This window comes from Urocitellus parryii, chromosome 5 (assembly GCF_045843805.1).
Source record: "Urocitellus parryii isolate mUroPar1 chromosome 5, mUroPar1.hap1, whole genome shotgun sequence".
Taxonomy (NCBI): domain Eukaryota; kingdom Metazoa; phylum Chordata; class Mammalia; order Rodentia; family Sciuridae; genus Urocitellus; species Urocitellus parryii.
Window position 1 is genome coordinate 137223644 of NC_135535.1, and position 27735 is coordinate 137251378.

General features: G+C 40.6%; 1 protein-coding gene and 1 pseudogene across 2 annotated transcripts in view; one reads left to right on the forward strand and one right to left on the reverse strand.

Moving 5' to 3' along the window:
• Positions 1 to 27735, reverse strand: part of Papss2 (3'-phosphoadenosine 5'-phosphosulfate synthase 2) — an 81422-nt gene that overhangs the window by 26048 nt on the left and 27639 nt on the right. For both annotated transcript variants that reach the window (XM_026408970.2, XM_077798348.1), the window contains exons 2-7: positions 8621 to 8738; positions 4367 to 4602; positions 3150 to 3288; positions 2067 to 2185; positions 1816 to 1929; positions 203 to 314 (exon numbers count right to left, since the gene is read on the reverse strand). In XM_026408970.2, coding sequence (XP_026264755.1) covers positions 203 to 314; positions 1816 to 1929; positions 2067 to 2185; positions 3150 to 3288; positions 4367 to 4602; positions 8621 to 8738 — 838 coding nt within the window. The remainder of the gene's footprint in view (positions 1 to 202; positions 315 to 1815; positions 1930 to 2066; positions 2186 to 3149; positions 3289 to 4366; positions 4603 to 8620; positions 8739 to 27735) is intronic.
• LOC113196876 (small ribosomal subunit protein uS5 pseudogene) lies at positions 13867 to 14501 on the forward strand (annotated as a pseudogene).

Sequence of the window (27735 nt, forward strand, 5' to 3'; positions counted from 1 at the left end):
ATAATAATCTTTTGAAAATGATCAAAAAAAAATTCCTACAAATGGAAGTTTACACATAATAAAATTGGGAACACTGTAAAAGATCTATTTTTCTCAAAGACATTTACAAACCAAAGATGAATAGTTCCCGTTCCTGTGCAAGCTGCTGGCAGAAATTTTTTCTTTAGTAATAAAGAGTAAGAAACAACAACAAAAGTCATACCATCTAGCAGGGTGTCAAAGTGTATGGTTTGCAAGTATTCCTTCTCCCGCATAAAACCTTTGAGGGGAGTGGCCCAGCCTTCACTCAACACCTGGACCCACTGGAGATCCAGCTGCAAAACACAAACAGCAGGTGAATATTTCCATAAATTCTGTTTCTCTGGCATCTGGTCCCAGGCAGTTCTTTCTTATTTAGTTGACTGGAGGATGAGGGCTAAATCTTTTGTTAAGTGTTTCCACATATCGGGCTAACCTGTGATCTCAGGGTCAGATAGGCTTACGTCTAGAATTTTCTTATGGAAGAGCCGTAAAAAGATTCCAAATTGAGATGATTTTTTTTTTTTTTGGACACTCCAGCCTATAACTTTCATTGTAATATGCAACAGCTGAAATTTCAGTCTTCATTCATTTATTCTCCACAAAAATCCTGGTTTGGCTGAATGTTTTTTTTTGTTGTTGTTGTTTTTTTGTTTTTACCACATGTACTTATTGGTCATTTGATTGAATTGAGCAAACTATTGAGTCTAAGATAAAGTCCAAAGTTACTAGCATGATAATGAAAGCCCTTCTGGCCCCTAGGACTCACGGAGGGACTTCTGCCTCCTTCCACTCCAGCTGGGGACTCCTGGTCAACAATTCCAGACAACGTGTACGTGGTCTAAACACAGAAGTGGTTTCAAGCCTGGGTTTTACCCATCCTCCTCTCCACTTTCAACTCCTATTCATCCTTTAAAACCCAGCCCATGGGTCATGGCTCTAAAACCTTTCCTATCTTCCCCATGACTGAAAGAATCAATCTGAAGTTGAAGTTCTCCGCCTCCCAGATTGCTCTGTTTGGAACTATCATTCCACATCCCAGTTGTCATCATCTGTTTTCTCACCTGCTTGGTGCTCCTGGTGCTCAGGATCTGTCTCACAGAGCTGGGGTTTTATTTATAAATGGGTCATGACTTTTTAGAATACTCTAAAAAGTCTTCATGGGCACAAGCAAGTTCCCCATTCACCTTGTCCCTTATGAACCTCCAAAGTTTTAATAGGTAATCAATAGGTCCCCATGAAGACTTGATCACCTTGTGTGGACAAACTAAAACTGACCACACACAGGCCCTGTGTGGGGCAGTTGCTGGGACTGCACCACATATCCCCCAGGTAGTAAAATCCTCCCCTCCGGCTACAATGTCCCCAATGAAGGAGCAGCAGAGTAGAAAAGCCTGGAACATTCCCATCACTGGATATCAGGGCTACTTTCCGTTTTCTTCAAACTCCTTCTCGGTTGTCCATAAAGCACTTGCTTTCCAGACTGTCTCCTTAGCCACTGCTAACAAGTAGTTATGGGGATGCCTGCACTTGAAAATGACTGAAGGTAAACCACAGCTGTGTAAAACTGTCCCAGGCAAATAGAGCTGACACTTTCCCAGCCTGTCCCCCTACATAGCTGCCCCCCGCCTTGTGGCAAGTCTTGGGGAAAGATTTGCTCAGAGAAGAGGTGGGAAAAAAATGACAAAAATGAAGTGTCCCTTACTCATACTTTCCTTTTTAACAAGAGTAACTGTAAATGAATTATAATGACAGATATTAAGCCTGATTCTCCTTTGGCCAGTCTGTACCCCTTACCTTGGTGATTGATAACGAAGGGAGATTCTCAGCCTCAGCCCGGACCTGATCGAGTTTGTTTTCTGGCACAAAGAGTTCATGGATGCCTCTGATTGTGGCATGGGGTACAATGTTCTGAAATGAAATGGAATCAGCAACAATTTCCAATGAAAACTACAGAAAAGAATGCTTTAGGAAAGAGGCCTAGATTGTCTTTCATGACTTAACTAAATTAAAAAAAAAAAAAAAGAAAGAGAGAACCATGTGCCCACCTGTTCTTGTAGAAGTTCCACCACCTGGTGGACACAGTCGCTCACTGAAGACAAATTGGTTTTAAGCACACACTCAGGAGTTTCGGGCTTCTCATAATCAGAATCGATACCTGTAAATCCTGCAAGACATACAGGGGAAATCACATCTGTCCCAATGGAATAATTATTTTTTAATCATTAAGGCATAACCCATGTTGGAATAATATGTTAAACTGAGAGTTTTGATATAACAGAAAAGGTCAAACTACCATCCTTGACCTCTTGCCATAGGTAAGAAAATATACAGCTGTGTTTTCAATATGGAAAGCCCCAAATTATGAATAATATCTAGCAAAGTCCAAGCCATCTACAGGTAATTAGAATTGTTATTTTTCCTTTTCTTTTCTTTTTTTTTTTAGTACTGGATATTGAACCCCAAGATTGCACAACTATTGAGCCACATCCTAAGTCCTTTTTAATTTGTATTTTGAGGCAGTGTGTTGCAAATTTGCTGAGGCTAGCCTTCAACTGGTAACACTTCTGCCTCCTGAGTCATTGGATAACAGGCAGGTATCACCACACTGGGCTAGAATTGAAAACAGAAAAAGAAGGGAAAACTCTGAAATACACCCCTTACATATGTATATCCATTTTATTTCTCTGAACTTGATTGCTTTCACAATTAGATGAGAGTTCTTGAAAGATAAAATTCCACATTTTAATAAACCTATGGACATATTCATATATTATGATTTGATAAAAAGTTGTGTATGGTATATGAAATTTTGGAAAACAGTTTGAAACTTCAGACAGATTCCTGAGGATGTAATCAGAGGATTGATAGGCTAAATAATTGGCAATGGAGCTTCTGGCTGGTTCTCATACTTTTTATTTTTTTTTAATTTTTTGGTACTAGAGATTGAATCCAGGGGTACTTAATCACCCCCAGCCCTTTTAATTTTGAGACAGGGTCCTTCTAAGTTGCTTAGGGCCTCACTAAGTTGCTGAGACTGGCTTTGAACTTTAGATCCTCCTGCCTCAGCCTCCTGACTGGGATTACAGGGATTACATGTGTGCACCATCGCACCCAGCTGGGTCTCATACCTTTAATCTCCCCAGCTCGAGCCCGTTTGTAGAGGCCTTTTACATCTCTGCTTTCACAAATATTTAGAGGTGCATCTACAAATATCTCAAAGAATGGCAGTCCTGCTGATTCGTGGATTTTACGGGCATTCTCACGATCCTGAAAAACAGAACATTTAAGAATGGAAAAAGAGGTTTGTTATGGTTTGTACACGTGCCCCAAATTTTATGTTGGAAACTGAATCCCTAGATTCATATATTGATGATATTTGGATGGGGAGCCTTTAGGAGTAAGCTCTTGAGATAAGATCATCAGGAAAGAGCCCCCACAATGGGACTACATGACACACATGTTCTGTCTCACCGCCATGTAGTAGCTCTCCACTATGTTATGATGCAGCCAGAAAGCCCTAACCAGATGCTGAGCAGATGCTGGTGCCATGTTCTAGACTTTCTTAGCCTCCTAAATTATGAGCCAAACAAACATCTACCCTTTATAAAATAATCGAATCTGCAGTATTTTGTTACAACAGAAAATGAATTAAGACAAAATTTCACAATGAAATTCTTTGTCACAAAACAAAATGAATGCTCTGGCATTTGGTAGCCTTGAGATAACACCAGGCTACGGAGTCCTTTAGAGAGTCCAGAAATGTCACTCTGGTAAACACAGCTCTCTCAAGAAATTTCAGAGCAAAACAGCCCCTCTTAGCAAGAAGGCACTGGCAACATGAGCATATTCCATCCAAAGGATGTACTCAAAACACATAGCACATTATCCATCGCTCCTAGGAATTTCTAGTTTTAAAACATGAAGAGTGACACTCCACCTCAGCCATGTGCACATCAAACACACACAATCTGAAGCTTTGTAGTGAGCTGTTCTTTTCTTTAGCAAGCTAAACATTCTTTTCCAACAACTGAAATTACAGAGTCTTAAGAGTTCTGCTTGTTTAACTTTCTCTTCCTGTCAACTCTGACCAATGTCCTTTATAATTGTGAACATGAGAGAGTCTAGGTCAACTGGGGCCTTGGTATCTGGAAATGAAGGAACTCTCTTTATGTAAGCAATTGTAAATAGAGGAAATGAGGGAGCATGGGGGGAGAGGAAGAAATGGTGGGTAAGTTGAAAATAAAATATTCGGCTCTCCCTTCCGCTCCACCAAACTCCTGTCCTCAGCAGCTGGAGAGCACTCAGACTGGGTGTGAGAGTTGTGCCCAGACCTGAATCTTTTTACCTTTGCAAATGGAGAGATGAAGCTGGTAATGCAAACCAGACCAGCATCCGCAAACAGCTTAGCCACCTCAGCAATCCGGCGGATGTTTTCTTCTCGGTCCCCAGGCGAGAAGCCCAGGTTCTTGTTAAGGCCGTGACGGACATTGTCCCCATCCAGGGAATAGCATGGGATGGCATGGGAGACGAGGTACTCTTCCAGAGCAAAACTTATTGTTGTTTTTCCAGCACCAGAGAGACCTGTCACCAGAATAAGCAAGACAGACTAGTGTTGTCCTGGATTGTTAAAGATGATAACTTCTGAACCAATCTGACATTTTTGTTTTTTTGTGGTGCTGGGGATTGAACCCAGGGCCTTATCTATGTGAGAAAAGTACTCTACCAACTGAGCTGTATCCCAGCCCCCTAATCTGGCACTTTTATATGTACCTAAAACCTTTGTTACAATATTTTATTGATCTTAAATTAAAATCATTAAAGTCTAAAAAGAGTCTAGTATATTAAAAGCCAAGTACTTGCATCTATCTCAAAATTTGACATAACTCTTGGTCCACTATTAGGATTAGGATTTCATAGAAAGTGGGGTTTATAAAATAGAGACCTGAGGGCTACATACGACCCTTGGTGTGTTCTTTTGCCTACAGGAAAAACAGGATTTTCTAATCCTGTTTTCAAGATTAGAAAATTGTGCATATAAACCCAGATTCTGGATTCTTTTGAAAAGCGGAAGATACTACACAGTGGTCTTATCTTCCCTCATATGGGAGCAATTAGTCAGAGAGGAGGGGGACAGACAGCCGCTAGAGAATGGCAGGCCCACCTCCCTTGCAAATGTCACTGAATATCCATCTGACACAAGAGCCCATGTGCTTCCAGATTTTTCCAAAATGATTCTCAAAACACAAAAATGGAGAGTCACCTTGAGCTAGGCTGCTGAAGGATTTAGAGCTCTTAGGAATATTTATAATCAGAGATTTAAAGCTTTGTAGGGTCTTTATGTGACAACAGAGTTACCAGGGGCTTTCCATCATGCTGTCAAAGCACAATGATTTTATAATTTCCAGATAAGGGAGAACACAGGGATAAAGAGGAAAACGCAATCTGAACCACCCTGCACTCTAAAAATTCACTTGTCCTAAAGATCTTAGAACCTGAAGAATATTCCATGGTGCTAAGCCACTGTCAGACGACGCCCAGCATGGAAAAGGAAAAGTTGAGAGGGAAGAAGAAAAGGGCAAGAGGTTAACACAGAGAAGACAGCAGAAGGAAAGAGCAAAAGGTAGAAAAAACGAGAGCAAGGCAGGGACGAAGGTCTAAGAGGAAGGGAAACTTCAATGGAAAAAAAAAAGATAATAGATAAACTGTTTTCAGATATTTTCTTGTGTCTCGAAGTCATGCTGTTGGCTTTGACAGAGGATCATTAGAAGGAATAGCTACATGAAGAATGTGTTGTCAGTCTTTGCTAAATCATTGTTGAATGTGTTCTCTACAAGTATGTTATTGGGTTTCAAATAAACACTTAGATGATAAATGCTTAGAGTCAATGCAGGGTTTTGGGGTAGGAGAAAAGGGAATCTTGAATATCTCGTATGTTCTTTCATATCAGAAAAATGAGAGAAATAGATTTTCTTCCATTTTTCTTCAGCTCTCAGAAAACAAAGAGCTAATTCACAATAACTGTATTTAACTAGACTGTTGCTCTATTTATTTTTAATATACTGGGAAACACTATATACTAAGAGTTTTACCATGGGTAAGGCATTACACTAAGTACAGTGATACCTCATTTCATATAGTTCTCCCAAACTTCCATAGATAGGTAACTAATCTTTTTTTTTTTCCAGGTAACTAATCTTTATTCTCACTTTACAAACAAGGAAATTGAGGCTTAGAGAAATTAACTGGCTAATGTAGGTTGAGTGAGAGTTCAAATCTGAATTTTTGGATTTGAAGTATATGGTTTCTTCTGGTCTGCCTGGTCAATATCCTACTTCTGAAACATAAGAATAAAAAAACAAGCTAGGAAAAGGTGATTTTTTTTTTTTTTGTACTGAACCCAGAGTTGCTTTACCACTGAGCTATATCCCCAACCCTTTTTAGTTTTTGAGACAGGGTCTTGCTAAGTTACTGAGGGTCTCACTAAATGGCTGAGGAGGGTCTCAAACTTGTGATCCTCCTGCTTCAGTTTCCAGAGTGGCTGGGTTTACAGGCAGCTGCCACTCTGCCCAGTGTGATTTTTAATTTATTCTTATTTTTATGTTTTTGGTCCATTTTATTTCCCTTCCCACCTTTTTTTTATTGGTGCATTATAGTTGTACATGCCTGCATGATTTTCCTAAAGAATAAAATAAGAAAGAGAAAATATATTCTTTTAATGCTTTTCCCCTCTCCTACCTTTTAAAAATTTTTTTTCTTTTCAAGGGAATGTCACATTAGAGGAGTGGGCTTTGTGTGGATGTTCCAACACAAAAACACAAAGGTTTTACTATCTACTGCTACAAGTGGTGTCTCCTAAGGGAGTTGAGGGGGCAGCACAGGGTCCATGAAGGGGAGCTCTGAGCACCTGCCTGGAGCAAGCCCCCTGCCCACTGCCCTTCCTTACGCTAAAGGCTGGCGAAGCTGCTTCCCTGCAGGGCACCGGAATGAAGAAGCAGGACACCAAAGGTACCAGAATATAAAACAGAGAAAAAGATCAGAAGAACAAGGCTGGTTTGGAGAGGAAAGGGAAATGACTAGAATAGCAGAAACCATCCAACCAAACAACAACAACAACAAAACAGAGGTAAGGCAGGTCCCTGCCCTCCAGATTCTTTAGAATACATTGGCTACTCTCACTCAACCTGCATTAGCCAGTGAATTTCTCTAAGCCTCAATTTCCTTGTTTGTAAAGTGAGAATAAAGATTAGTTACCTGAAAAAGAAGAAGGAGGAAGAGGAGGAGGAGGAGGAGGAGGAGGAGGAGGAGGAGGAGGAAAAAGATTAGTTACCTGTCTTATGGAGGTTGGGAGAATTTATGGATGATAAAACTAATCTAAAACAAAACAGCAGTTACATCTGGGATGATTATGAGCACACCCATCATCCCATTCAGTAAAACATTTACTGAAAAGCTATGTGTAGGAAATGATTTTTTTTTTCCTTTTGAGTCCAGGCTACTTAAAACTCGTCTCCCACTGTGTATGGTGGTACATGATATAATCCCAGGGACTCCAGAGGCCGAGGCAAGAGGACTGCAAGTTTGAAGCCAGCTTTAGCAATTTAGAGTGATCTTGTTTCAGGGCTGGGAATATGGCTTGGTGATAGCACACGGTGGAGTTCAGTCCCCAGGATCAAGAAAAAAAAAAAAAAGCCTCAGTTCTAGGCAGCAATTCTCTCTGTTGTCCTCAGAGTATGAGGGTCTTGGGAGTCTTAGGTCCTGAGTCCAGTTCTGTCACTAATCCTTAGCGTTGGCATTCTGTGACGATAAAAACATGAGAAAAGGAAGATTCACTGGGTCACCTGGGTGGGAGCTAGTGATTTCTATTGTTTCCACAGACAAAGGGCACTCCTCAGCTGGTGGAAATCTAGTGTCCTGACATTTGCTCTCTTGTTTGTTTAGGTGAAACAGTCCCCTCAAATATCAGAACATCGGAAAACAAAAAGACTCTCTCTAATCATCCCACGCCTGATGGGCCAGTAAATCCTTGGTGTCAAGTTAGAAAAGCCCCATTCATAACTGCCAGCCAATGCTGGGATGAACGTGAGGAGTATTGAATTTCCTGGAGTGGAGCAAGGGTGTCATAATCCACTTGTCCCACCCTGTCCTGTCAGAAAACTGACAACTTAAGACTTCCCACTTCTGGATCAGATGTTATTTCTAGAGTCAGGCCTTGACTCTCTTTTCACTGATGAGAGAATTAGGAGTCACACCCAGGCTTTCTACTACAGCTCTCAGCCTCTTTCTAAGGTTAAAAATAAGCACCTACGGAGTGCGAGATGTTACACTAATTTCCTTAAAAGTGTGTGCCACATTTCAATTTCAAAAATATATCTCTATAGCTAGGCAGTGGCACACACCTGTAATCCCAGCAGCTTGGGAGGATGAGGCCAGAGGATTGCGAGTTCAAAGCCAACCTCAGCAATTTAGTGAGACCCTGACTCTAAATAAAATACAAAAAGGGCTGGGGGTGTGGCTCAGTGGTTAAGTGCCCCTGAGTTCAATCCCCAGTATACACACACACACACACACACACGCGCACACACGATATGTATGTCCATACCTGTTAGCCACACAGTACATCCTCGGAATCCACCCCTTGTTCCAACCACCTGTCCTCTCTTATTCCTGCTGACGTGGTGGGCCTGATACACTACATTGGTAGATTTCTGTTGGTTGTCCTACAAAACAAGACAAGGTCAAGCACAAAATTGGATTAATAAAATACATATTCTTCACCAGAACAATAAATATCCATTTAAAATTTTAATTCAAAACCGATATATGTAATGTCTACAAAACATTTTTTGAAAAAGATTCACCCTTGTCCTTCCTCATATTTTTTTTTCCATTTCTGCAGATTACCCTGAGACATTAGCCACATATGTATATTTTTCAGAGCTGTGAGTATACACACATAATTTCTTTATCTGTTCTTTTCTGTTAATGTAATTCATAAGAATTTGGTTTCCTGAAAATAATGAGTTTTTAAAATTTATTTTAAATATCAATCTTAAATTAGTAGATAATGTTTCATTGGTTCATGCAACACAACCTGATAAATAACTAATAAAATTATAGGGTAATAACAGATTATATTCATATACTTCACCAACCTTATCTTTCTTTTATATCTGGAAACAGAGTTACCATTATTAATTCTATCAATTTACAAACCAATAATACTACCTTTAGAATAGTGAGAAATAGAAAGCCCAGTGGTCCATTTTCAGAATACAGTATTCAGCCTTAGTTGGATCCAATTATAGTCATTTTACGGATAGCCCTTCCCTTTGTCTGCCCCAATTTTAAACTTAGCCAATCACATAGATGGTAACCCCCAACTCCTCATACCCAGGCAAAGGGCAGCCTGCCTTAGGGATAAAAGCCAGCAGGGCCACCTAGCAGCCGGGTTTCCTAGAAAGCCCTTCAGGCAGTAGTAAGTTTGCCTTGCCCACCCAACTCTCCAGCACGTTTGATTTCTTGGGCACCTGGTATTTCTCACGTTATCCATCACAATCCCTTCAGAAAATTAGACTGTTCTGATGCTAAACAACAGTTCTCCCCAGGGAGGTGAGGAGACATCACAGGGACTGTGACTCCATGACATTTAGCTATGCACCTGGGGTGGTGACTAGGGATATGTCTTTGTTTCTATAGATGCCTGGCCTCCCCAAATCCAATCAGCTTGAATGGAGAACATCCTAAACACTCCAGTTGGGGGGCATGCTGGGGTGGCTGGTGGAGCCCTGTGGTGGAGCCAGGGAGAGGCTCAGGGTTAATGTCAGCCCCAGACAGCAGTGAGCAGGTCAGAGATTACTCCCTGAGCACACGGTGTTACTTTCTCACAAGAACTAAACTTTGCTTCCACTCTCCCCTGGGTCAATGTACAAGTCTTTCAAAACCCCAGCAGAAATTCAAATGTACCAGTGATGAGACTTGGGGGAAATTCAAACACCAAGTGTTTTGATTGGGTTAAAAATCAGCCTACTGAAGGAACAAACTATCTGATCCTGATTCTAAACTCTGATTTGAGGTCAGAGGTCTTTCCACATGAAATGATTGTTCCATTCTTTCCCTGTGTTTAAAAACGGGGTTGTCAGTTGGGTGTGATGGAGCACGCCCATCATCCCAGAAGCTTGGTAGGGTGAGACCAGAGGATCAATCCAAAGCCAGCCTCAGGAATTTAGCAAGGCCCTGTCTCTAAATAAAATATAAAAAAGGACTGGGGATGTGGCTCAGGGGTTAAGCGCACCTGAGTTCAATCCCCAGTAAAAAAAACAAATTAAAAAATGGGATCGTCTTTATTATTCAGTTGCAGATGTTCTTTATAGACCTTTCTATAGTATACGTGTGTATGTGTGTATGTGTGTGTGTGTGTGTGTGTGTGTGTGTGTGTGTGTGTGTGTGTGTGTAAGCTTCCGCCTCCCCTAAGGAGTAGGGCTGAGTATTTGATCATCTTCTCTTCTATCCAAATGATGCTGGGGACTCAGTACTACATTCCCAGCTCCTATAGTTGCCCCTGGCATATAGTAGGAACTCAATAAACATTTACTGAATCAATGAATGAATGAATGAACTGACTTTTGGACCTGATATTCAGATTAAATGTTCTTGAATTTAATCGTTTTAGGAAAAATGGCACAAGGAAATAGAAAAAAGAGGAAAGCTAAATGTTAATATCTTGACTAGTAAACACTTGGCTAGTAAGCATGCATGAAATGCTTCATGTCATTGGTCATTAGAGAAAGGCAAATGAAAACTAAAATGAGATGCCACTGATAACATTTAATGGCAGCAAGGCCATGTCCTCATATATTTGATGGTGGAGGTATAGAGGGGTACAACATCCTGTAACTACACCTGATAGTTTCTTTCAGAACAAAACATTTACCTCCCCTATGATTATCTATTCAAGAGAAAGGAAAACACGTTTCCATAAAAAGACTTGTGCAAGAATAATCTTAGAATATTCTTATGCAAGAATATTCCAGACTAAAGACTGGAAATGGTCAATTGTCCAGCAATAAAAAAAAATAGATACTCCCAAACTCCCCCAAAATATAAAAAGCAAAAATTCAACCTCAAATTGAAAAAGATGCAGAGTGGAATAGTATTTTTCAATCAAAAGGAATGGACTGCTGATACAGACAACAGGGATGATAACGAATGGAAAACATTATGCTGAGCCAATAAAACTTTACAGAAAAACTACATTTGCATGATTCCATTCACCTCAAGTTCCAAAACAGGGAAAACTAATCTAAGACAGAACAGCAGTTACATCTGGGATGATGTAACAGCAGTTATATCAAGTTTTATGTCTTGATAAGGATTTGAGGCACAGGGGCATTAGCATTTGTTAGAATCCATTGCAGGTAATGCTTAAGGTGTGTTTTTTATAGTGTATAAAATTTACCACATGCACAAAAAGGGCCATTATAAAAGTAAGCTGCTGGGTGCGGTGGCACAGGCCTGTAATCCCAGCACCTTGGAAGGCTGAGGCAGGAGGATCAACAGCCTTAGTATAATCAAGGCACTAAGCAACTCGGTGAGACCTTGTCTTTAAATAAAATAAAAGATAGGGCTGGAGATATGGTTCAGTGGCTGAGTGTCCCTGAATTCAATCCCAAGTACCATTCACCCCCAAAGAAGTAAGCAAACAAGCAAACAAAAAAGCCATAATAGTATTTCAAATAGTAGAGTTAACTGGTTCAACATGGCTGCACTTTTAGAAAGGGACTCGGATCCCAAACTCGGCATATTAGACTAAAAGACAACTGCTACTGCCCACCTGTGATGTGAACCCCATCAATGTTTAATTTGTTTACAGAGATTGGGTTCCTTTTTCTCTCTTTTGACAGTTTTTCTTTTCTGTAAATAAGCAGTGATCTAGAATAAACCCAGGCTCTGCTAATCTGTGAACTCTGTTATGATTTTATTAAATGCCATCATACCAAGCTTTTTTTTTACATACTTATTTTGTAATTGTAGTTGGACACAATACCTTTATTTTATTTATTTATTTTTATGTGGTGCTGAGGACCAAACCCAGGGACTCCCACAAGCTAGGCAAGTGCTTACCACTGAGCCACAACCCCAGCCCCCTAACAAGCTTTTTGTTTTTTTTTAAATAGTTCACACAATTTACCAAAATGAACTACTCCTCATCACAGGTTTTTATACAAATTTCTATCGCCGAAGCAATATTTAAACAGATAAAATATTTTTAGGTCACCAGGTACTGGGGTCTTTTGGTTCAGCAAGATATTTTGCTTCTTATTTATTTCAAAGTCACCCTTGATGTTTTGCAAAAGGCAAACTAATAAAATAAAAGCAGATGTTTTAAATGATATTTGAACTACAAAGGGGGCAGGGCAGCCAAAAACTTTTCCTTGCTGAAAGCGTTACACTCCTCTAAAAAGCATATGGTGTTCTAAACTTTGGAAAGAGAGTGGCTGTCAGAAAAAGGATCGTCTACAGAAAATAAAACACATGTTGAAGGAAAACATGCCTGCCTCTCTGCATGGTCCTAGGAGCACCCAGACATCCTTAGCCCCTTGACTAACACACACTCAGCAGAAAGTAGCCCAGAAACCACAACGCTATCGTCGTCCTTCTATGCTGGGTCCCCAAGAAAAACCTTGCAAAAATCCCTACTTTCTTCCAGCTCTCCCACCCCCCCCCCCACATGCCCAGGAGTGGCAAGAGCATGGGTTTTAGAGTCAAGCAAACTTAGATTTGTGCCCACTTTACAGCCTTCTGAGGCACTTGATTGACCAGATTAACATCCCTGATCCCCATTTATTTCTCTGAAAAATAAGAATGACAATACTTTCCTCTTGGGGTTGCTGAAAGGATTAAACAAGATAATTATTTGAATAAAATGGCAAAGAAAATACCAGACACCCAGTGGGATGTGGAATCTAAAGGTACCAGATGGTATTTAATCTGGAGAAATAATAGTAATTCAGGTCTAAATCATCCAGATTTAGAAGGGTTCTGGGGACTTGGGTTGTCTCTAAGGGAAGCCTGGGGAGGTGGGCTCATAATCAAATCAGCCAATGGACAGGACTTTGTATGGGGGGGGGAGGAGTGAATCTTTCTCTCACCCGTGCACACACCCCACAGATACACACATATGATGTCACTGTCATCATTGCTGCCCTGATGGCTTAAGTCCAGCCAGGAAGTACCCACGCTGACATGCACCAGTTGGCAGCCTCCTCTTTCTAACCCCAAACTTACTGCCCTTGTTCTGGCTGTCTTGGAATCATGAACACTTTTTAACCAGGAAGGAGAATGGCCTTTGCCCCAGGTCAGTCGTGTCTGGGCCATGTCACCAAGCCCAGGGTGTCAGTGAGTTTCTCTGCTGGATCCGCCCTCGGCTCCCAAGTGCCAAAGCAGCTTCTGGAACTCAGGGTGAGGCGCCCTGGGTCATGGCAGAGAGCCTCAGCCTTTACTTGAAAAGAACAATCTGGGTGAAAGACTTCAGATGGCTTTGGGGTGGGACGGGACAGGCTCACAGACAACTCCAAGTCACATCACAGTTAAGCCCGTCCTGAAAGAGAGAGCCTGGAGGGAATGAGGAGGCTAGAAAGCACACGTCAGGGTGCAGAGGGGTTTGCTTTTGTTTCTGGGTCGTGCATATCTTTAGTAAAAATGAGCAAGGATATTTGAATTCCCTCTGTACCCCGCCACTTCCCTCATGACGCAAACAAACCCACTTTACTTTTCTAATTAGAGCCACTCTGCCCTCTTTGAACTTGGGCCTCGCAGCTGCGGCACTGTTTCACTGTTCCCTTGCTGATGAAAAGTGTTCCCTCAAGGAGTCTGAAGAGCATTGACTTTTTCCTGGGGGCATCACTCCAGGATGAGGTTTTGAAGATCCTGCCTGTACAGAAACAGGCTCTGCTGCTGGCCAGCGGACCCAGGTCAAGGCATTTGTACCTAATGGGGACTACAGGGGTCCCGCTGGACTGGGAGTAAAGTGCTCCAAGGAGGTAGCCACGGCTATCCGAGGGGCCATCATCCTGGCCAAGCTCTCCATTGTTCCTGTGCGGAGAGGCTACTGGGGGATCAAGATTGGCAAGCCCCACACTGTCCCTTACAAGGTGACAAGATGTTGGGGTTCTGTGATGGTATAGCTCAACCCTGCCCCCAGAGGCACTGGCATGGTCTCAGCTCCTGTGCCCAGAAGCTGCTGCTGATGGCTGATATTGATGACTGCTACACTTCTGCCAGGGGCTGCACTGCCACCTTGGCACCGCTGCCAAGGCCACCTCCGATGCCATCTCCAAGACATACAGCTGTTTGACCCCGATCTCTGGAAAGAGACTGTGCTCACCAAGTCTCCCTATCAGGAACTCACTGACCATCTTGTGAAAACCCACACCAAAGTCTCTGTATAGAGGACCCAGGCTCCAGCTGTGGCTACAACATAGGGTTTTTATACATAATAATAATAATAATAATAATAATAATAATGTGAATGAAACCTGTTTTTTTTTTAAAAAGTGTTCCATCTTCCCCATCCCCATCCTCATCATTTCAAGGTCCATTTTCAGAAAGAAGCAACCTCAACTATTGCCCTATCAAGTCCATAGTTGAAGCTACACCACTTTCACATGTATTCTCTCTCTCTCTCTCTCTCTCTCTCTCTCTCTCTCTCTCTCTCTGTCTCTTGCACAAAACCTGGAAGTTAGGGAGGATGGGCTTTGTGATCCATTTACAGATCTGAAAACAACTGCTTAGAATCAGGGATGTGGATGAGCAGACACCTGGACGCTAGAAGATCCAGGTGGGTTTATGTCCAGGTCTTCCTCCTGCCTAGACAGAACTCCTAGTTTTCCAGGCTCAGCTCTCTGATCTGAGTTATAGTTCCTTGTTAAGGATTAAATGAGATACTGCATATTAAGACTTTTGATACTACATTAAAATGTTAAGAATTAAAAAATCATTCTCACTTGATTTTTATGACTTAATATGTGTAGCTATGAATATTTCAAGAATTTTTCCCCTTTCAGATTTTTTTCCTGAGGATGTATAATGCAAAGTATATGACTGCATATCAAGAATAATGAACCACTGTATAGTTCTCATTATATAGAGCAGGTTCATTTTCCAGGGAGACAAACCAAGTTACCAATCTACCTTTTTATACCTATTTCTAAATAGTCCAATTACTTTGCTGTGTTTGCAATTTTACCATTTTTCCCCCCAGGTTGATTTGTATTCATTTAGTATTTAGTTACTTCTACAAATATGCAGTTTAGTTTTTCCCTGTAATAAGTTATTTGTAACTTTTATGGGGTTTTTTGTTTTGTTTGTTTATTTTTGATATTAGGTATTGAACCCAGTGGCACTTTACCACTGGGCTTCATCCCCCACTCAGTTTTTTAACTTTTTATTCTGAGACAGGGCCTTACAAAGTTGCTGAGAGTCACTATGCTGCTGAGGCTGGCCTTAAAATTGTAATCCTCCTGTCTTAGCCTCCTGAAATACTGGTATTGCAGATGTGCACCATCATGCCTTGCTTAATTTTTTTTAATACATGTAAAATGTGCTTAAATGGTTCAATTTTATGTCTTTTCTATAATTATCTCCAGTGATCTCAAATATATTACAACTCATTTTTTTTTTACTTTGAATGTCTTTTAAAATTTCAATTTTTTTTCAGAATTCTTATGTGTGCATGTATATATTTTTTTGTAGTTCTGGGGAGTAAAACCAGGACCTCACCCATGCTAGGCAAATGTTCTACTCTTGAGCTATACCCCCAATCCTTTATATATTTATAATAAAGAAATTTTCTGCTTTAGTGTAAATACCTATGGTTCTGATGGTTGTCATTTTATAATATGCTTTTATATCTTGAAGATTGAAAAGCTCATTCATCTTAAAAAAACTTTTCCTTTTTAGTTTATTCTAAAATGACATTCTCTCATTGAAATAAAATTACACAACTTTTGTTGAGAACATGCAATGCTTCATTGTGAGTTTCTTTGCTAGACTCTTTAATTCTCAAAGAAGCCCAACATCATAATATAGAAAAAGCAGTTATTGTCCAAGATGTTCATAGCAGTATTATCTAAAACTGTGAAATAAGAAACAATAAACATGTCCATCAATTAACTAGATTATAGCACATCCATATGATGACCATGAGCATCTATATTTATTGACCTAAAAATACATCTTGATATATACCCAAGTGAGAAAATAGTTTACAAGTCAAGTAAACATACATACTTATATGCATAAGGCTATGTTGAAAAAAAGTCAGGAAACCAAGGACAAAATTGTAATAATAATAACCATCTTGGGGGTTGGGTAATTTTGAGAAATTATTTTCCATCCTGTCTCCATATTCTGATTTTTTCAATGTTAAATTTGAAAATAAATACGTTTTTAAAATTCAAAGGCTTTCTCAACCAGAGATGGATGAGACCAAAATGATAAGATTCTTTGTTTAAAATTTTTTATTATTTATTTTTAGTTTTCGGCAGACACAACATCTTTGTTGGTATGTGGTATTAAGGATCGAACCCAGGCAGCACGCATGCCAGGTGAGTACGCTACCACTTGAGCCACATCCCCAGCCCCAATGATAAGATTCTTGATGCCCAAGGGATCACAGAAACGTGGACACAAGCCATCCTGAGGTAAGTTACAGCCAACACGAAAATCTCCAAACCAAAAACAGACAGACAACAAACCAGCCACCTAATATCCTGACACCTTGAGACAACTTTGAGACAGCCAGTCCCTCTGAAATGTCTGATGATGTGCGGTGAGCTCTCCACGGATCACCTTTCAAGCATTTTCCATTGCACTTGATCATGATGGTGACCATCTCCATGATTTAGTTACTTCATCCAGAGGAAAAATGGGGAAGATGCAGCAGCTTTTAGAAACTAATGAGGTTCCATCTTCCATATATTCTCCATAACAAGGCCCTCACTCTTTACCCGCAGAGTCTGAGTTTGTTGCGTCACCTCCTAGGAACCTCCCAAGGAAGGCATCCTGACAGTGTTCATGAAGTGGCAGCAAGACATCACAAAGGCCATTTTGCTCAACTTCGAGGCAATTACCACCAATAAACATGTAAGGTTTAAGGTTCAATTCTACTTTTTTAGTTTTTAGTAGAGAGGGAAGTAGGTTTTTATTTGTTTTGTTGCTTTTTTATTGGGGTACTAGAGTTTGAACCAGGGGCACTTAACTACAGAGCCACATCCCCAGCCCTTTTTAAAAATTTTTATGAGACAAGGTCTCGTTAAGTTGCTTAGGGCCTTCCTGTGTTGCTGAAGCTGGCTTCGAACTTGCAATCCTCCTGCCTCAGCCTCCCAAGTCACTGGGATTACAGCCAAACACCACTATGCCCAGCAAGAGGGAAGTTTTAAAAGAAGTGTCACTAAATTTGAAAACATACTTTGAAAAGAAGTTTATCTTAAAGAAAATATGGTTTTAAAATCTTTTGTGTAAAGAGAGATTATGAGTAAAGCATGCTAAATCCAACTCTGTGAACGCAGTTTTTACAATACAGTGTATTTATTAGCTGTGTTAGCTTTCCATAAGTATGACAAAATATCCGAAATAATCAATTTATGGGAGGAAAGTTTTATTTTGGTTCATGGTTTCAGAGGTTTTAGTCCATGGTTGCTTGGTCCTGTGGCCTTTGGGTCTGTGACATCACACTATACCATGGCAGAAGCACGTGTTGGAGGAGGACTATTTACTTCACGGAGGCCAGGAAGGAGGTGGGGAGGGCCAGGCTCCCAAAGGCACACCCCCAATGACCTCACTTCCCTCAAATGGGCTCCACCTGTTAAAGGTTCCACCACCTCCCAACAGTGTCACAGGCTAGGAACCAAGTGTTTAGCACATGGGCCTTTGGCAGGCATTTCAGATCCAAACAATATCATTACTTATCCTGATAAACATCACCTCCCTAAACCCACCAACCCTCCAGGGTTACATTTGTGTTAACCTATTCTTGAGTTACAAAGGAAATAACCACATGAGGTAGCCAGGGCAAAAGGCCAGCTGTGACAAATTGAGACAAAAGAATTGACAACTTTCTTAGAAGAATAAATCGAATCATCTTCCAAAATAGTTATTGGACAGTACAAAAATTGCTCAAATCTGGAATTTATAAATTAAAATTGTGATCACATTGAGGAAGTTTTAGGATGGATATAAATTTTCTTCAGGACAAAAACTTATCACTGTCAACAATTCCTACCAAGGAAAGTTCTGCCAAGTAGATTAATGCTGAGAATGAGAGAACCATTTTTAAAAATACACCACCACTAAGTTGATTCAATTTTTCAAAGCTACCACTAGGAAATAAATCACAGGCTGATATTAAATGGATAAAAATTTGAATACTGTGAAAAAATGGCAGCCAAATATATATGAATGATGAAGGGGCATCTTGAAAAATTAATATCTTTTTAAAAATCCCATGTGGATTTTTATAGTATTTGAAAAAGCATCTGAAAAACATATCTATAGTTGAAAATATATATATATACTGTTGAAAAATCCTGGATGGCAATACAGTTTGTAAGCATCATTCACACATTTGCCAAGAAAAGTAAAGGAGACCCTCTCCTCATGGGCTTGTGCATTGTGTTCCAGATCTTTTATGCACACAGACATCAACTCAGAGGTCAGTACAACAGTTGCAAACAAGGCATCATCTGGAAGGGAAGGGATTGTGGAATTTCCATTAGCTGGAGAACAACCCAGCTCCAGCCTTTCCATATACAGAGCCAAGCAGGAAGGGACAGGTTGATGACCCTGGGGAACTTTGGCTGCATCCTCTTTTTTGAGTCATAGCCCTAGGTCCTCAGTTGGTTCTGCTCAGAGGCCCTGGAATCTGCCCAATTTTCTTTGGCCTGCAGCTGCTTAGTAAACTCACTTGATGTACCTCTTCCTCTGGTTCCAGCCTCCAGCTGTACAAACCAGGGACAGATTGTGACATACCCTGTCCACTGCCCACTCCTATAGCACAGGTGTGCTGCTGCTTCTAGGTGCCCTGAGGGCCAGGGGTCCATGTCTGACTTGGCCAGAACTTCATCTCCCCATAACGGGTGCTATGCTGGATAAAGTGAAACCAGGTGCCCTGTCGCCACCCTCTTCATCATCGAGGGATGGATCAGGACAATTGCTAGGAGTTGCAATCTGCCAGGATGCATGCTGGGTGGGCTGAGCCAAAGCCTCGAGTTGGCCTCAGCTTCCCATTGGACATGATAACTTCCCAATTTGACCATGATGAAGAAATATCATGCAAACCCTGAGAGGCATCCTATGAAATATCTGGTCAGCACGCCACAAAACTGTCAAAATAATCAAAAGCAAGCAAAGTCTGAGACGAATGGAACAGCACAGAAGACACAAACCCACATAAATACAGTTATCTCATGCTAGACAAAGGCACCAGAAACTCTACACATTAGAGAAAAGACATCCTCTTCAACAAATGGTGCTGGGAAAACTGAAAATCTATATGTAGTAGAATGAAATTTAATCCCTCTCTCTCACCATGCAAAAAACTCAACTCAAAGTGGATTAAGGACCTAAGAATTAGATCAGAAACCTTGTGCCTAATAGAAGAAAATGTAGGTCCAACTTTCCATTATGTCGGCTCAGGAACCAAGTTCCTCAACAAGACTCCCAAAGTGCAAGAAGTAAAATTAAGAATCAATAAATGGATGATAGCGAACTAAAAAGCTTCTTCACAGCAAAGGAAATGATCAAGAACATGAAGAGAGAGCCTACAGAATGGGAGAAAATCTTTGCCATCTGTACCTTAGATAGAGCATTAATCTCCAGGATAAATAAAGAACTCAAAAAACTTAACACCAAAAAAAACCCAAAAACAAATAACCTAATCAATAAGTGAGCAAAGGAACTGAACAGATACTTCACAGAAGAAGAAATGTGAATGGTCAACAAATATATGAAAAAGTGTTCAATATCTCTAGCAATTAGAGAAATTCAAATTAAAACAGTGAGGACATGGGGGAAAGGTACACTCATACATTGCTGGTGGGGCTACAAATTGGTACAACCACTCTGGAGAGCAGTATGGAGATTCCTCAGAAAACTTGGATTAGAACTACCATTTGACCCAGTTGTCACACTCCTTGATATATACCCAAAGGACCTAAAATCAGCATACTATAGTGACGCAGTCACATCAACATTTATAGCAGCTCAATTCATAATAGCTAGCTATGGAACCAAGCTAGGTATCCTCCAAGAGATGAATGGATAAAGAAAATGTGATATACATACAAATTGGAATATTACTCAGCCACAAAGAAGAATGAAATTATGGCATTTGCCAGTAACTGGATAGAACTGGAGATTATTATTCTAAGTGAAATAAGCCAATACCCCCAAACCAAAGGCCGAATGTCCTCTCTGACATTCAGATGCTAACAAACAATAAGGCAGGGCAAGAAGAATAGAAATTTATTGAATTAGACGAAGGCGAATGAAGGAAAAGAAGTGGAGATGGGACTAGGAAAGACAGTAGAATGAATTTGTTGACTTTCCCATGTTCATACATGAATACATGACCAGTGTAACTCCACATCATGTACAACCTCAAGAATGGGAAGTTATACTTCATGTATTTGTAATATGTCGGAATACACTAAAAAGAACAAATTTTTAAGAATTTAAAAATAAATGAATAAATACATAAATTCAAAAAGAAAGAAAAAGGAAAGTCTGAAAAACTGTCACAAACAAGAAGAGACTAAGGAGATGTGACAATGAAATGTGACATGGAGTGGATTCCTTGGACAGAAAAATAATATGAGGTAAAAATTAAGAAAACTTGAAGAAAATGTAGACTTCAGCTAATAATGACATATCTTTTTTTTAATTTTATTGGCACATTATAATCACACATTATGGTGGGATTCCTTGTTAGGTATTTGTACATGCACATAACATAACAATATAATTTGGCCACTTTTGTTCCTCAGTATCTCTGTGCTCCTTCCTGATATATCTTTGGTTCATTGAGTGTAAAAACGTGCCACACTGATGTAAAAGTTCCTAACAGGGTGAAAGAGGTGTAAGGGTCTATGGGAACCCTTTGTGTCTTCTCCTTGATTTTTTTCTCTAAGTCTACAACCGTTTAAAACCAAAGGGCTTAAGTTTTTTTAAAGTACATTTCCCTAAGATTTTGCAATAAACAAAACCATGAAAACCTAAGCATTTCATAATCACTTGAGCTTCTGAACTACTTGATTCTTTATCCCTCCTGACCATGTTTCTTAAAGTAGCTGAGTTCATTATTTTTACTTCTAATTTAAGGATTCAGTCTGCTTGGGGTTATATGAGAAATCCTTTCATAAGCACATCACAGAATAAAGAAAAGCAGAAGGGGACAGCATGACAAATGGGCAGATGCAACAGTTGGGGACACATATCACAAGCATGGACATATCCACAGTGTGTATGGACAACATTTAAAAATATTACCAGTGACATTTGGGGTTTGAGTGAAAACAGAGGAGACCTAGCAGCATCTTCTCTGGATTCCCTTTTGTCCCTCCAAAACAGAGATCAATCTTCATTTGGCCCTGTCTCCGTCCTCAGACCTCCCATTATGACATACATTGCCCCTAGTTTTTCCATACAGAGGGGTCAAAGTAAAGAGAGAAAGGAGAAGAAGAAAGGAGATCTGAAACTGCTTAGAGGGGAAAAACTCAGAAGGGCTACATTTTTCTTTTGGAAATAGGACAGCAGACGAGAAGCAGTATGCGTCTTTGCAGGTAAAAGCGTAAATATTTATTTTGGAACAGATCATTCTGAAATTACATCCTGTTCTTGAATGGAGACCCAAGATGAAGAAGTACATAGCCAGAAGTTTGGGGTGGATAAGTGTGTGGAGTTTACTTTCGAGGATCTTGAAATTGACCAAATTTTGCAATGTGCATGTCACAGTGAATCTCACTGTTGCACATAATTATAATGCTCCGATAATTTTTTTTTTTTTTTAAGGAGAAAGGCTTACACTCTGACAGACACTCACAATCTTTATACCTGATCCTAAAAGCCCTCTTCAGTGCTCTGGGTGGAGATGGCTCACACTTGTGCTGAGAAGCAGGAGGAAAGATAGTAAAGCTGGAGGAAGTTCGATTTCAGGGTTATAGAAGGTTGAAATATTCCTGATACCTTAGACTATTTTAAACACATTTCCCATGGAAACAAGTTCTTAATGACAAATTTTTTCTAAGGCCCAAATAACTGTTCTCCAAATAACCTTTGGAACTTGCTCCTGGGACTAGGAAAGGCAGTAGAATGAGTTGGACATGGCTTCATGAATACACGACCAGTGTAACTCCACATCATGTACAACCTCAAGAAGAGGCTTGAGACCCACTGCTGTCCTTCCTCTCATTATCTGCAAGTCACGTCGAGGCTTTCTTCATGATGTCACTCATGTAAGATCTTCTAATTTCCACCATCAACACTCTTAGATCCTTCATGTCTTTTTTTTTTTTTTTTGTGTGTGTGTGTGTGTGTGTATGTGTGGTGCTGGGGATTGAACCCAGGGCCTTGTGCATGCGAGGCAAGCACTCTGCCAACTGAGCTATATCCCCACCCCCCTTCATGTCTTGGTCCCCAGGACGTCCACTCTAGTGTTCAGGCCGGACTCCACAACACACAGTGAGCAGGCTTCCTGATGATGCTCTGCCTCCGTCCATACCCACTGACCTCCATACTGCTCTGCAGTATCACCTGTTCTGAGTTTCCCAAAGATTCTGAAGCTCATTCTTCATTTATAGGCTCCAACGGTCTGAATTTTTGTGTCTTTTCCCCAAAACCTAGTCTCTAACGTGGCGATTATTGGGTGGGACCTTTGAGAAGTAATCAGATCCTGAAGGTAGAGCGCTTGTGAATGGGATTAGAGCCCTCATAAAGGGGTCCACAGAGTGGCCTGGCCCTTTTTCTGCCCTAGTTAGAAGGCAGCCTTCACCGGACACCAGATCTGTGTCCTGTTGTTGATGAGCCATCCAGTTGATGGTATTTTATGATAGTCTCTCAACTGGACTACAAATGGCCACATTTCACTTCTCAGATCCACCTGGGGTGGTGAAGAGCTGCTCTAGACCCAGCCTCCCTTACCTTCTTGACCACACTCTGCAGGCTCCTTCTGGGTGCACTGTCCCCACTGCTGTAACTGCACATCTCCTGGATGACTCTGGCCTGACTCTCTGGACCTTATTCCTGGACACAGTCCCCTGGGAACCCTGCTCCTTCTGGGTCTGTTCAAGCTTGGGAAGCCCCCATTCCCCCTGTCCCAGAGCCCCTTGACTGACCTCCAGAACTGATAATCAGGTTGATTTTCTTTCTTTATTCATTTTTATTTTATTTTATTTTATTTTTTTTTAGTTGTTGATGGGCGTTTATTTTGTTCATTTATTTATAGGCAGTGCTGAGAATTGAACCCAGGGCTTCAAACCTGCTAGGCAAGTGCTCTACCACCGAGCCACAAGCCCAGTCCTAATTTTCTAGGTCACTTTTTAAATCATGTTAATTTTGTATTCAAAATTTTTCTTTTTTCTTTTTTTTTAGTTGTAGATGGACACAATACCTTTATTATATTTTATTTTTATATGCTGCTGAGGATCAAACTCAGTGCCTCACATGTGCTAGGTGAGCGCTCTACTGCTAAGCCACAAACCCAGCCCTCAAAAGTTTTCAAATGGCTTTCTATTAGCTACAGAATAAAGTCCTACTTCTTAGCTTGGCATTGAAGGGCCTCCACGGCAGGCTCCATTTACCCTTAAACGACACATTTTCTACTCTCAGATGCAAAACTTCTATTGTAGGTGGGAGATCTAATCATGATTTCCTGAACACAGTTTTGCACTTTTTTTTTTTTTTTTTTTTTGGTCATTCAGCTCTTCCCACCTGGAAGGGTCTCCATGTCCTCAACTCTCCATATATTGCCTGTTCTTCATGCAGTACCACCCACAGGCTTTCTTTGATGCCTCTCCTAAACTCCTATAGACATTACATTCTGTGGCATTTTCCTAATGTTTTAGATGTGTGCCTTACATTTTATGGATTTATACATTTAAATCTTGTGTTTTGAACTTCAGTGTCAACCTGCATGGTAAGAGCCACCATTTTGACTTCCTAATAGGGCCAGGCTCAGAGGAACGGATAGGAGATTTTAAAGCCGATAACTTAGAGTCAGTTTCAATTCTGGCTCCATTAGAACCTACAACAAGTTAAACCTAACCATTACGTCTTATGAGGCTGTGCTATTCTTATGAGATTCTTGCTGATTGTTGCAAGGATTAAAAAGAGGTGGAAAATAAAGGACTTTATTGGGTATTAGCACATGTTTGTTGAATGGGTAATAGAAGCTTAATAAATATTCTGTTGATTGACTGATGTGGATATAGGCCTTAGTAGCCATACACAGTAGAATGACACTTTCCAAACTTCAGTTATAGCTCCTGTTATGCAGTGAACTAAAAGTCTTACTTTAAAGTCTTCAAGTAAGACCTGCTGTGGTCTGTCTTCTCACAGCCAGCACACTTCAAATGTTAAAAAGAACAGAACTCCCACTCACAAATGCATTTGTAAAATATGTTTCAAAGAACTGTGTATGATTTGTGATTTGTGAACAGATTATGATTCTGTTGAGTTATCCATACTCTATGAGAATTAATTCAGCATTGGTTAGCACTGAAATCAAAACTAACACCTAAATCCAAAAAAAAAATTGGACAATTGTTTAACCCTGCTCGAATATGTCAAATGAGCCACACGCTTTCTGAGCACCTCCTCAAGCAGATTATTCCACTGCTTTTCCTCCCAATATATAAATTAACATCCCAGAGATAGTCAAATAAAAGTCTACATTATAAACTAAAAGAGTTCTTCAGCTTGAAATGGCCTGAAGTCCTTCCGGAAAGTTTATATTAAAAAAGCAGATTCAATGTGAATGCTGCTCACTCTGCTCAGGCACCGTCTCAGTCTGTTTCATGCTGCTATAACAAAACACTATCAACTGGGCAATTTAGAAAAAGAGGAAATTTCTTTCTCACAGTTCTGGTGGCTGGAAAATCCAGTATCAAGGAGCCAGCATTTGGTGAGGAACCTCTTGCTGCATTATGGAAGACAAGAGGAGGAAGCAAGATAAGAGGGTAAGAGAGAGCACGGCTCATTTTTATAATGGGGTTCTCATTAGTTCTCCCTCAGCAGAACTTCCCCTGAACCCCCTTAGTGATTCCCACCTGCTCCCAAGGCTTGGTCTACCATTGTTACACTATGAATCCCAATTCCTTATCAGCAGATATCCAAATGCCTAGTAGTTACAATCCCCAGAGCCATTGAAACACAGCATGATCAAGCAGAATTCATCTTCCTGTCATCACCCCTTGCTCCTCTTCCCAGATTCCTCACCATGGGGCCATGACTCACACTTCTCTCCATTATTTGATCAAGGAGTTGGTCTACTGTCCTTTCCCTCACTAAAAAAAAAAAAAAAAAAAAAAAAAAAAAAAATCAATCTATCACTAAATTCTGCCAAATTTAGCTAATACCTCTCAACCCATTCCACTACTGTTAGTTAGCTAATTGTTTCCAGGAGGCCCCCTGACACGTTTCAAACAGGATTCCCTGTCTCTTCCCTGGTGTCATATCCTATGGTGGTCCCTGTGGCTTTGAGGGTAATGTCCACAGACTTCATGTAGGGACCATGGCCAATTTTCCTGCTTTACCTACCACCTTCTTGACCATCACACAGATCCCATGTTCCCACCGGGATCAAGCCATTCCTTTTCATGCTTCTGGCTTGGAATGTCCTTCCTCTCTACTTGTTTGCTTACTCACTCATTAAGGTGTGGTCTACACACTGCTGGGAGGCTTTGGCTAATTTCCCATCACACACAGGCACACTTAGCAACTTCCTCCTCCAACCCTACAGGATCCTGTTTGGATTCAGAGCTGAGTTCCCCAACTTACCTAATTGTAACACTCTCCTTGGACACTTGTTGAAAATACAGGGCCCTCCCTAAGAAATTCTAATTCAGTTGCTCTGAGGTACTGACACTAGAAGGTTTTCATTGCTATTGTTGTTTTATTGTGTGTTTGTTTGTTTGTTTGTATACCAGGGTTAGAACCCAGGGGCGCTTAGCCACTGAGCAAAATTCCCAGTCCTTTTTGTGTTTTGATTGTTTTAATTTGGAGACAGGGTCTCTCCAAGTGGCTTAGGGCCTCCCTAATTTGCTAGGGCTGACTTTGAACTTTTAATCCTCCCGCCTCAGCCTCCAGAGCCACTGGGATTATAGGTGTGCATCATGCCTGGCTGTAGGGGGTTTTGATGTTGCTATTGCAACATCAAACTTTTACAGTGCTTCAGACAATGTTAATACTTAAGCAAATTTAGGGAACACTAACCAATCTAAAAGAGATTAGGCTAACTACTTACTTGCTGACATACATTTACTTCTTACACAAGGTTTTTATAGGGGATGCTCTAGTCACATTTACCTTTGAATCCATGTGCCTGCAATATTGTAGAAGCTAAAAATTTACTGAGTAAATGTTAAGTGTTTTCACTTGGTTAATTTGTCATGCTCATGATGTTGCATACATTTAGTTAATTGAGTGTCATGGTTCACAGATGGAAGAGCAGGTGCTGAGATGGTGCTGAAGGAAATGGGTGCCATGGTGGTAGAACTGAGTCTCAAAGATGGGAGAAATGTTCACAAGTCTCAGCTGGGTTACAGATTTGGGGTCCTTGCTTTAACTCTTGTTCCTACCCCCCACCCCACCCACCTCCCTCTCTTGAAAGTTTGTTTTCTTAAAGAAGCAGAATGTACACCAAGATCACAGTGACTGATTGGGCAGCCTCGTTCCACCAGCAGCCCCCTTGGTGCCTTGGAGCAAATTATTTAACCTCTCAATTCATGTATACAATGGAATTACCAGTCATTGCTGCTTACTAGGCTTTTAGGAGGATTCAATGGGAAGATGTACATAAAACAACACCAGTCAAGCCCTCAGTTAGTGTTAACTTGAAGAAGAAAAGTAGTTGCTTCTAGTGATAATTAAAAGTTATTATTGCCCATAAGATAATTAGAATAAGAATAAAAATTAAGGAAATCAGTTAAAATTTAGGCAGCTCTAGTGCTTCCCTCTGCTTAGGCTTTCCCTGTCACGAAAGAGGTAGTGTAGAAAGAAATTTAATGATTTCCCTCAAAAATTGGGATATTGTCTTTTATTTTCCAACTAGGACACCTCCCAATGCTCATCTATTTCTTTTTTTTTTTTTTAAGAGAGAGTGAGAGAGGGGAGAGAGAGAGAATTTTTTTTTTAAAAAACATTTATTTTTTAGTTCTTGGCGGACACAACATCTTTGTTGGTATGTGGTGCTGAGGATGGAACCCCGGCCGAACGCATGCCAGGTGAGCGCGCTACAGCTTGAGCCACATCCCCAGCCCATCTATTTCTAACACAGCAAAACACACATAGCCCTCTCTCACCCACGGACAGAATGGGCAGCTGTTTTCTATTGACTGAAGTACGCTCAGGAACCGTGACCGTGGTCAGCACCTTACCAGGGAGATTGACAGTTTCCAAAGCTACACCTGAGCCTCACTAGTCACAGTGGCATATGACATACCT